The sequence below is a fragment of the Dermacentor variabilis genome, chromosome 8 (genome assembly GCF_050947875.1).
Source record: "Dermacentor variabilis isolate Ectoservices chromosome 8, ASM5094787v1, whole genome shotgun sequence".
NCBI lineage: Eukaryota > Metazoa > Arthropoda > Arachnida > Ixodida > Ixodidae > Dermacentor > Dermacentor variabilis.
The window spans coordinates 153,603,841-153,615,865 of record NC_134575.1 but is presented as its reverse complement, the minus strand read 5'-3'; the positions used below and the strand labels follow the sequence as shown (position 1 = coordinate 153,615,865).

General features: G+C 50.2%; 1 protein-coding gene across 8 annotated transcripts in view; it reads left to right on the top strand.

Moving 5' to 3' along the window:
- Positions 1–11,813, top strand: part of LOC142590678 (phenoloxidase-activating factor 2-like) — a 281,393-nt gene extending 269,580 nt beyond the window's left edge. For all 8 annotated transcript variants that reach the window (XM_075703095.1, XM_075703090.1, XM_075703093.1 and 5 more), the window contains one exon: positions 11,442–11,813. In XM_075703095.1, the coding sequence (XP_075559210.1) occupies positions 11,442–11,627 (186 nt within the window). In that variant the 3' untranslated portion in view covers positions 11,628–11,813. The remainder of the gene's footprint in view (positions 1–11,441) is intronic.
- Positions 11,814–12,025: the final 212 nt, after the last annotated feature.

Here is a 12,025-nt window from a genome sequence, read left to right as displayed (position 1 = left end):
CCAATATTTTCGTAGACTTCTGATATTAATACTAATTACCGTGAAACCGTGTTCACGGCTGGTAGCAAATATATCTTTGAACTCATTGAAATTTGAGACAGAGGAAAAAAAAGTTGCCATGTTGCTTATGAAATTTTAAGAATGTCGGCTAGACTCTTAATTCGAATCAGGGGTGCATCTTCATTCTTCTTCACGAAAATACTTCCGGCCTTGACCCACGTAAATTTGTAGTTCTTTTCTTTTGCTGTAGTTCTAGCTCGCCAGAACAGATTTCGGTTCATTCTTGTCAGATTATCGTTGATGAAAAGCCTCGGCAGTTGTCCAATTTGATGCAAGCGTCTTAGCTTGCCCCGCGCACCAAACCACGCATTCCTTGCGGTCACGGAAGAAAAACGTACTAGTACTGTGGGGTTCGCCTTATGTTTGTTTGGTAAGCGATGCACCGCGTCGATATCAGCTACAGAATAATAATAATAATAATAATAATATATATTATTATTATTATTATTATTATTATTATTACAAACTACTACCCGATGATGGTCGTTTCATTACTTGTTCGGAGTGCGGGAACCCATATCATTTGGGTCAACATTGCTCAGGTGTAGCTCAAAATACTTTCGCAGCGAAGAGTCAAAGTAAGCGTGAATCATGGGTATTATTATTATTAATAATAATAATAATAATAATAATAATAATATTTATTGTCACTTTGTAGAGGATACAGAAAGGTTCAGGCCCGTCAAAGCCAACAGTACGCTTGAAGGACTGGGCCCGGCAGTTTGCGGCAGAGGTTACAAAATGGCAACAACAAGCAAAACATTGAAAGGAACAATAGGTTCAGCTGAAGAAATAGAAAAACAAGGCAATCACAAAGCCAGTATCAAGGACATCCGTACTAACTCCAAGGAAGCAAAGCCTATAATACATAATCTCATACGTCTAAGCATCAACTGCAGAAGAACAAAAGAATCAACTCAGTGTTCTCAAATGGGTTTTTAGGTTCCGCATAGAGTTTATAGCAAAAAGTTCTTCTGGTAGCCCATTGAAAATGTCCGGCACATAAGCACACCGTCGTGCCTTTCCATACCTTGTTACACTCCGTTGTACAACATATCGAACGGTATTTCGCAACTTCCGGTTAGGATCATATTTAATTAAAAATTCTGAATTCCAAAAGTGGCGATGAACAACTGTTTGTACAAAAAGAGAATGGAATGAAGGAAGACGTAAGAAGCTGAAAATGTCGGCCCCGGAAGGGATATGACAATTATATGCAATGCTCTTTGACATGTTTTTTAAGATGCTATCAATTCGGCAATGCCAACGGGAAGGACATGACGCAAATAAGGTAATTCCGTATCTAAGAACACTATACGCAAGTCCATAAATTACAGTTTTTTTTTACATACATTGGAGCCAAAGATCTGATATTAAAGAGTAACCATGAAACCTTCCGCAGCCTGGTACAAACGTAAGCCAAGTGATCATGCCATGATAAACTGCTATCGAAAATCACCCCGAGGTATTTGAACGAATTTACATATTCAACGGGTTCGCAACGACAAGAGAGAGAATCATGATCATGTAAAAACACTTGTTTGTCTATAAGGGTTGTCTTTAGCGGATTTCTGAAACATATTATTTTGGTTTTCTGTGTGTTAACTGAAATTCCGTTATCAGCGAACCATTTCATTACATGAATCACGTTTTCCTGCAACGTATTAACTGCAGTCTCGTAGTTTATATGTCTTGTGAGCAAAACAGTGTCGTCTGCGTACTGAAATATGGAACACTTGGAAGTTATTAAGCTCAAGTCATTAGTGAATAAATTAAAGAGTAGAGGGGACAGAATGGATCCTTGTGGTACACCAGCCTTCACAGGCAGCTTGCTACTATATTCTGATTGGTTGTTTAAACTAACAATTTGAGAACGACCACTCAAAAAATTCTTGAGAATGGCATAAAAGGGACCTCGAAAGCCTAGTAAGTACAGTTTTTCTAAAAGAATAGTATGGTTAACAGTATCAAAAGCTTTCTTTACGTCTAGAAAGAGGGCGCAGCTAAATGAGTTTTCCTCAAATGCTGCGTACAATTGGTCTGCAAATTCCTCTAGAAGATGTATGGTGCCCATTCCTGGGATAAAACCATATTGACGGTTTGAAAGGACAGCAAATTTGTTTAAGAAGGACATCATGCGTTCAAATAGAAATTTCTCCAGTATTTGGGAAAGGATCGGCAAAACAGAGATCGGTCGATAGTTCTCAACTGCGTTCTTTTGACCTCCCTTGAATAGTGGTCTTACAATAGCGGACTTCAGCTTTTCTGGCAAGACGGCATGTTCTAAGAAGTCGTTAAACAGAAAGAGCATAATGTCCGAAAGAGCGTCAAAATTTCGTTGCAATAGTGCCGCCGATATGCCATCTATTCCAGCAGCCTTACTCCGCTTGAAGCTAAACACTAATCTGGCAAGATCTTCCTTTGATAACTGAGGAAGATATGCAGAAGCTGGCAAAGATTCTTTTAAAGTGCATTTAACGCCTTGTCGAGCTGCTGCCGTTTCTGCTGCGAGCGTGAAATACTTATTGAAAGTATCAGCTTTTGAGACAGGCTCTTCTACTGAAATATTAAAACTAGGCGCATTCCCGTCTTGCCCACGAAGATGGTTAATCAGAGACCACATCTTTGCAGGATTTTTAAATGCTCGTTTGAATTGCTGTTGAAAGTACAGGCGTCGAGCTGATCGAATAAGTGCTACAACTTTGTTTCTGGCGGCTCTGTAATCTGAGCGAAGGTCTGCGTTTTTAGGAGCCTGCTTGGAACGTCTCCAAAGCCAGTCTCTGTTCGCGATGGCCCGTAAAATTTCAGGACTAAGCCAATCATGATTCCGCCTTTTTTTACGCGTAATTTGTCGCGTACAAGTATTTTTGAGCTCATCTAGTTTACGGCACATCTTTAAGTAAACTACCTCTGCTGAATCGTCCGCAATTAAACTTGTCCAGTGAAAAGATGCCACTAATGCATCCAACTTTCTTTCATCTGTTATTAACACGGGTATCTTATTAACATCACTGAACCTTGATGAAACAGTTCCAGACTGAGGAGAAAAACGACAGGCGGTTAAATAATGATCAGCCAGTCGCTGAGAAATGATACATGAGGTCAAGGTGTGATTCGGCGCACGAACAGCGATGTGGTCAAGACATGACTTAACTTGACGACCGCACAAGAAATCTTCACGCGTGGGGGCAGTGATTGTGTTTTCTATTCCATAGGCTGAAAGAGAGGATAGGTAATCTGAAATAGAAATTTTGTTTGAGCTCAAGATATCAATGTTCAAATCCCCTGTTAGGCAGAACAACTCAGCATCTTTGTACCTGAGAAGTATTTCCTCGAGTTCCATTACAAATCTTGTCATGCTACCAGATGGTGGCCTGTATACCGCGAGTAATGTGAAAGCGGCGTGTAATAAATTCACGTTTAGAGCCAAACATTCCGCATGCATAAATGTAATGTCAACAGATGAAACATCGTATTTTTCACTCACAAAGACCGCGATCCCTCCTCCACGGCGTGCCGGGCGTACAATAAAACTGGCACGATAACCGTTCACTGTGAACGTATCTAGGCAGGACTCTGGTGCATTTATCTCGGTGAGAACAAATATATCCACAAAACCCGCCGAGTCTTCTGCTAAAATCTTGAATTGTTCCCAATATTTGCGGAGACTACGAATATTCAAGTTTATCAACGTGAATTCATGATTTTTGTTTCGGCCAAAGTTTGCTTTAAACGTGGCAAAATCTGGAAATTCTTGTGTACTAAGTAATGATCGGTCGGTCATTTTATCCTATCGATGTCCGTGTCGCAAGTAATTCGAATGAGTGTTGCGGCTTCGTCTTTCTTTGCGAAGATTTTGCCGCCCCTTACCCATATGAATTTGTAGCCTGCTTTCTTTCCTGTGATCCTTGCTAACCAAAATAACCTTCTGTTGAACTGCGACAAGTTTTCATTGAAATACAGCTGGTCCAATGATTCAGATTCACAAAGGCTCTGTAGCTTGCCTCGCGCTGCGTACCAGCGTTCCCGAACAGCAATTGAAGCGAATCGCACCAAGATCGGCGGAGATGGCTTCTTGCTTGGAAGACGGTGTATAGCCACCACTTCTCCATTACGAGGCTTCTCTAGCTCGAGTTTCTCGGCCAGCTCATCAAGGAATTCAGTCAGGTTTTCATCTGTTCTCGATTTCAAGCCATGAATTTCTATGTTGGCGTTCCTGCTATGTTGTTCGGAATCATTAAGGCCTTGCTGCAGTTGATGAATCAATGATTCTTGGGCGAGCACTTTTTCTTGTAGTTGCTGCACTTCTTTCCTGCAAGCCGAGACTTCCTCTTTATCCGCTTTAAGTTGTACGACCGCATCATCGTATTGTGCAGATAGGAACTTCACGGATTCCTCTACGACATTAACCGTTGTACAAAGCCTTGTGAATTCTGTCTTTAACAGAAGCAGGGAATCCACCTTCGCGTGGAGCTCTGGCAGAGATTCCACATTTCGATTGATGACCTTTATCTCTGCTAAAAGTGCTGCTAGCGCATCGGAGTTATCCGTAGGTTGTGGCACCTGTTGCGAACTGGAGCCAGAACGTTTTTTGTTGGTACGGCAGGTTTTGCACACCCAGACTTCTCGTTTTTGTGGTCCCATCGTATTGAACGTATTTGGAGCAATGCCCGAGCAGTTCTGCCCCAAATGGTACGATTCTTTGCAATCCATACATCTAATATAACGGCCATCGTCGGGCAACGCCTTCTGACACACAATACATTCATCACCGTCACCCATAACAGTGCAACAATACACACTAACACTCGGCAGTCAGCAGTCGGCGGCAAAAAGGAAAAGAACTAGGAAACTAAAAGCAAGGTACAGAAAAGCACTCTACCTGTGTAGAAAATAAACGTCAGGCTGTGGCAAAATCTGCCGCCCACTGCAGAAGGCCGGGAATCCGTGCAGTCTTTTAAAGGCAGCGCTGAGACGAAACAGGAGCCCTCTGGTGTTCTGGCTGGTCGAAGGGGAGGCGATCTTCCTTGTAGCGGCTTGAGAATCGTCGCGTGAAGATCTTTCGGTTATCACTCTTGGTTGCCGACAGACGATCGTTAGATGACCCGGGCTGTACTACGCATGCTCCTTGTCTGCATTCCCTGTGTAGAAAATAAACGTCAGGCTGTGGCAAAATCTGCCGCCGACTGCAGAAGGCCGGGAATCCGTGCAGTCTTTTAAAGGCAGCGCTGAGACGAAACAGGAGCCCTCTGGTGTTCTGGCTGGTCGAAGGGGAGGCGATCTTCCTTGTAGCGGCTTGAGAATCGTCGCGTGAAGATCTTTCGGTTATCACTCTTGGTTGCCGACAGACGATCGTTAGATGACCCGGGCTGTACTACGCATGCTCCTTGTCTGCATTCCCTGTGTAGAAAATAAACGTCAGGCTGTGGCAAAATCTGCCGCCGACTGCAGAAGGCCGGGAATCCGTGCAGTCTTTTAAAGGCAGCGCTGAGACGAAACAGGAGCCCTCTGGTGTTCTGGCTGGTCGAAGGGGAGGCGATCTTCCTTGTAGCGGCTTGAGAATCGTCGCGTGAAGATCTTTCGGTTATCACTCTTGGTTGCCGACAGACGATCGTTAGATGACCCGGGCTGTACTACGCATGCTCCTTGTCTGCATTCCCTGTGTAGAAAATAAACGTCAGGCTGTGGCAAAATCTGCCGCCGACTCGGCAGATAATAAAATAATAATAATAATAATAATAATAATAATAATAATAATAATAATAATAATAATAATAATAATAATAATAATAATAATAATAATAATAATAATAATAAATGCCTTTATTTTCCATCCCGAAGATGTGGGAGGGGGAGAGAAAAAGCTCGATATCCAGCTTGACGGGCTCTCGCCTCTCCCATACAATACATGATGTTTAGAAAAAAAGCAAACAGTACAAGCGTATGAGTACAGACAAAAAGGAATATCACAATGAACAAAGAAATTAAAATTTTTACGAGAATGTACAATTCCAAAAAAACAAAGCGATGTGCATAATAGCATGTCGTACATTTCAAACAAAGTTCCGTCCTCTTGCGTATACCTGAAACAAAATTACGCAAGCTTTTTGGCCGGGTGCGTTGGAGATTTAAATTGTAATGTTGGCACAGGTTTAAGAGATATGGAAGAGTGTCTCTGAGCATATGTTTTCCGCAACCTGTTCTGAAAGAACGTATGTACCAAATATCGGTGTTTCTGGTTGTGTACGTGAAATTCCTTTTCTGCAGTGATGCCAGTTTTGCAATGAACGAGACGTTGTTTTTGGCCTCGGTAATGTATATAGAGATTAGGCGGTATGCTTACAGATCATGAATCGGCATTATGTTGTCTCATAAAGAGCGGTTTAGATGGGTGGTCATAGCTACCTTGTATATTAATCTGAGCATTCTTTTCTGCTGAGCGTGTCATTTTCGTAGATTTGTGACGGATGTTTCCCCCCAGACCAAATGACAATAATTTAGATGGGAACAGAACAAAGAATTTCGAAGTAGCAATTTCACTTCTATAGGGAGGAGGTGCTTATGAGTGTAAATCGATACAATGACACGTGACAGTTTAGATGCTACGTAATTTGTGTGGTCATCCCATGTCATTTTCATGTCATACGTGGGCCGATACCGAAGACAGGGCAACACCTGGTCGACACGCGGCGGAGGGTACGCAGGCGTTAAGCACTCCCCATACGTGGGCCGATACCGAAGACAGGGCAACACCTGGTCGACACGCGGCGGAGGGTACGCAGGCGTTAAGCACTCCCCATACGTGGGCCGATACCGAAGACAGTGCAACACCTGGTCGACACGCGGCGGAGGGTACGCAGGCGTTAAGCACCCCCCATACGTGGGTCGATACCGAAAACAGGGCAACACCTGGTCGACACGCGGCGGTGGGTACGCAGGCGTTAATCACTCCCCATACGTGGGCCGATACCGAAGACAGGGCAACACCTGGTCGACACGCGGCGGAGGGTACGCAGGCGTTAAGCACTCCCCATACGTGGGCCGATACCGAAGACAGTGCAACACCTGGTCGACACGCGGCGGAGGGGACGCAGGCGTTAAGCACTCGCCATACGTGGGCCGATACCGAAGACAGTGCAACACCTGGTCGACACGCGGCGGAGGGTACGCAGGCGTTAAGCACTCCCCATACGTGGGCCGATACCGAAGACAGTGCAACACCTGGTCGACACGCGGCGGAGGGTACGCAGGCGTTAAGCACTCCCCATACGTGGGCCGATACCGAAGACAGTGCAACACCTGGTCGACACGCGGCGGAGGGGACGCAGGCGTTAAGCACTCCCCATATGTGGGCCGATACCGAAAACAGGGCAACACCTGGTCGACACGCGGCGGAGGGTACGCAGGCGTTAAGCACTCCCCATACGTGGGCCGATACCGAAGACAGTGCAACACCTGGTCGACTCGCGGCGGAGGGGACGCAGGCGTTAAGCACTCCCCATACGTGGGCCGATACCGAAGACAGTGCAACACCTGGTCGACTCGCGGCGGAGGGGACGCAGGCGTTAAGCACTCCCCATACGTGGGCCGATACCGAAGACAGTGCAACACCTGGTCGACACGCGGCGGAGGGGACGCAGGCGTTAAGCACTCCCCATACGTGGGCCGATACCGAAGACAGTGCAACACCTGGTCGACACGCGGCGGAGGGGACGCAGGCGTTAAGCACTCCCCATACGTGGGCCGATACCGAAAACAGGGCAACACCTGGTCGACACGCGGCGGAGGGTACACAGGCGTTAAGCACTCCCCATACGTGGGCCGATACCGAAGACAGTGCAACACCTGGTCGACTCGCGGCGGAGGGGACGCAGGCGTTAAGCACTCCCCATACGTGGGCCGATACCGAAGACAGTGCAACACCTGGTCGACTCGCGGCGGAGGGGAAGCAGGCGTTAAGCACTCCCCATACGTGGGCCGATACCGAAGACAGTGCAACACCTGGTCGACACGCGGCGGAGGGGACGCAGGCGTTAAGCACTCCCCATACGTGGGCCGATACCGAAGACAGTGCAACACCTGGTCGACACGCGGCGGAGGGGACGCAGGCGTTAAGCACTCCCCATACGTGGGCCGATACCGAAGACAGTGCAACACCTGGTCGACATGCGGCGGAGGGTACGCAGGCGTTAAGCACTCCCCATACGTGGGTCGTTACCGAAAACAGGGCAACACCTGGTCGACACGCGGCGGTGGGTACGCAGGCGTTAAGCACTCCCCATACGTGGGCCGATACCGAAGACAGGGCAACACCTGGTCGACACGCGGCGGAGGGTACGCAGGCGTTAAGCACTCCCCATACGTGGGCCGATACCGAAGACAGTGCAACACCTGGTCGACACGCGGCGGAGGGGACGCAGGCGTTAAGCACTCCCCATACGTGGGCCGATACCGAAGACAGTGCAACACCTGGTCGACACGCGGCGGAGGGTACGCAGGCGTTAAGCACTCCCCATACGTGGGCCGATACCGAAGACAGTGCAACACCTGGTCGACACGCGGCGGAGGGGACGCAGGCGTTAAGCACTCCCCATACGTGGGCCGATACCGAAGACAGTGCAACACCTGGTCGACACGCGGCGGAGGGTACGCAGGCGTTAAGCACTCCCCATACGTGGGCCGATACCGAAGACAGTGCAACACCTGGTCGACACGCGGCGAAGGGGACGCAGGCGTTAAGCACTCCCCATATGTGGGCCGATACCGAAAACAGGGCAACACCTGGTCGACACGCGGCGGAGGGTACGCAGGCGTTAAGCACTCCCCATACATGGGCCGATACCGAAGACAGTGCAACACCTGGTCGACTCGCGGCGGAGGGGACGCAGGCGTTAAGCACTCCCCATACGTGGGCCGATACCGAAGACAGTGCAACACCTGGTCGACTCGCGGCGGAGGGGACGCAGGCGTTAAGCACTCCCCATACGTGGGCCGATACCGAAGACAGTGCAACACCTGGTCGACACGCGGCGGAGGGGACGCAGGCGTTAAGCACTCCCCATACGTGGGCCGATACCGAAGACAGTGCAACACCTGGTCGACACGCGGCGGAGGGGACGCAGGCGTTAAGCACTCCCCATACGTGGGCCGATACCGAAGACAGTGCAACACCTGGTCGACACGCGGCGGAGGGGACGCAGGCGTTAAGCACTCCCCATACGTGGGCCGATACCGAAAACAGGGCAACACCTGGTCGACACGCGGCGGAGGGTACGCAGGCGTTAAGCACTCCCCATACGTGGGCCGATACCGAAGACAGTGCAACACCTGGTCGACTCGCGGCGGAGGGGACGCAGGCGTTAAGCACTCCCCATACGTGGGCCGATACCGAAGACAGTGCAACACCTGGTCGACTCGCGGCGGAGGGGACGCAGGCGTTAAGCACTCCCCATACGTGGGCCGATACCGAAGACAGTGCAACACCTGGTCGACACGCGGCGGAGGGGACGCAGGCGTTAAGCACTCCCCATACGTGGGCCGATACCGAAGACAGTGCAACACCTGGTCGACACGCGGCGGAGGGGACGCAGGCGTTAAGCACTCCCCATACGTGGGCCGATACCGAAAACAGGGCAACACCTGGTCTACACGCGGCGGAGGGTACGCAGGCGTTAAGCACTCCCCATACGTGGGCCGATACCGAAGACAGTGCAACACCTGGTCGACACGCGGCGGAGGGTACGCAGGCGTTAAGCACTCCCCATACGTGGGCCGATACCGAAGACAGTGCAACACCTGGTCGACACGCGGCGGAGGGGACGCAGGCGTTAAGCACTCCCCATACGTGGGCCGATACCGAAGACAGGGCAACACCTGGTCGACACGCGGCGGAGGGTACGCAGGCGTTAAGCACTCCCCATACGTGGGCCGATACCGAAGACAGTGCAACACCTGGTCGACACGCGGCGGAGGGTACGCAGGCGTTAAGCACTCCCCATACGTGGGCCGATACCGAAGACAGTGCAACACCTGGTCGACACGCGGCGGAGGGTACGCAGGCGTTAAGCACTCCCCATACGTGGGCCGATACCGAAGACAGTGCAACACCTGGTCGACACGCGGCGGAGGGGACGCAGGCGTTAAGCACTCCCCATACGTGGGCAGATACCGAAGACAGGGCAACACCTGGTCGACACGCGGCGGAGGGTACGCAGGCGTTAAGCACTCCCCATACGGGGGCCGATACCGAAGACAGTGCAACACCTGGTCGACACGCGGCGGAGGGTACGCAGGCGTTAAGCACTCCCCATACGTGAGCCGATACCGAAGACAGTGCAACACCTGGTCGACACGCGGCGGAGGGGACGCAGGCGTTAAGCACTCCCCATACGTGGGCCGATACCGAAGACAGTGCAACACCTGGTCGACACGCGGCGGAGGGTACGCAGGCGTTAAGCACTCCCCATACGTGGGCCGATCCCGAAGACAGCGCAACACCTGGTCGACACGCGGCGGAGGGGACGCGGGCGTTAAGCACTCCCCATACGTGGGCCGATCCCGAAGACAGTGCAACGCCTGGTCGACACGCGGCGGAGGGTACACAGGCGTTAAGCACTCCCCATACGTGGGCTCTCTAGTGTGCCTTGAATAGACTGGATGACAGGCCATTTACGGAAGTGAAGATCTTTCGAGCCTGGCCTCACACTTCGATAGCCCAGAAAGCAGTTCGAGCGCTTTTGCACTACCGGACTTGAGTGCCCGACTATAGACATCCTACACCTAAGTGTCCCCTCTCTCTCCCTCTCTATCTCTCTCTCTCTCTCTCTCTCTGCGTACTACGTTTCCTTGCCGGAGTTCAACAAAGTTGTCAGCGGCGCTTTGCGGCTGCTGGCGTCACATAATCGCCCGGGTAACACAAATGTTTGAACGTGCGGCATGCACAATTGTGCCGTGTCATCGTTTAATGTTCGACGAAGACGCTCATTTTAGCTGCTCGGGATATTTCGGAGCACCTTGGCGAGCAAATGTGTAATACTGGTGCTCGCACGCTGAAGAGTTCCGGAACTTATTTCAACTATGCACTTAATGCGGGTTGGCGATGCAGATGAGCAATAATAACATAAACTCAATTGATAATGAATCATATCAGTACGTAGCACATCGCGCTGGTTCATATTTTACTGACCTTATGCTCTGCCACTGCTTGTCTAAGGGAGCGCAGGCCACGTGAAAGCATGCAAATGCTTTTTCCGTGGTCGCCAACACATCGATATTGAAAGTGAATTGAATGAGTCAGTCCATTTTACTGTGCTGCGCCAAATGCCTCTCTCGCATACCGAGACCTTTAGCAGGTGCGTCATATTGCTGGGCTGGTTGCGCAGGGCGACGGCGGTGGGCCCCTGTCGTGCTACGCTGCGGACGGCCGCTACCACTTGGCCGGCCTGGTTGCCTGGGGCATCGACTGCGGCACACCGGACGTCCCAGGCGTCTACATGCGCGTCGCCAAGTACCTCGACTGGATCTCCGAGGTCACCCGCCTCCCCATCTCCGAGTTCTACCCCAAGTGATCAGCGCCGGCGGCGATCACGAAGCGGGCACTTTCTTCCAGTTTTTAGCCACGTTACTCTCACCGCTTTCACGTTGCCAAGTATATGTTCAGCCAACCGCATGGAGCTCAGTTTCATCACGTACAGCTGGGCACATATGTCAGTGCAGTCCTGTACATAATTTTAATAAATCGGACAATCTTTGTGTTTCGGTGGCTTTAATTGCTAATACTGTAGTGCTACCCTAGGGCTGTCACGTGGGCACCAAATAAGAATAGTTACGTATTCCAAATCGTAAACGCAACTGGGAGAAAGCACCGCTACAGTGTCTATGGTGGATAATGGCTGTTTAGTCCTAAAGTGAAGCACAGCGCGATGGCAAGCGTTAGGCTTCAACTCTTCGGACGCAGTTTTAAGCG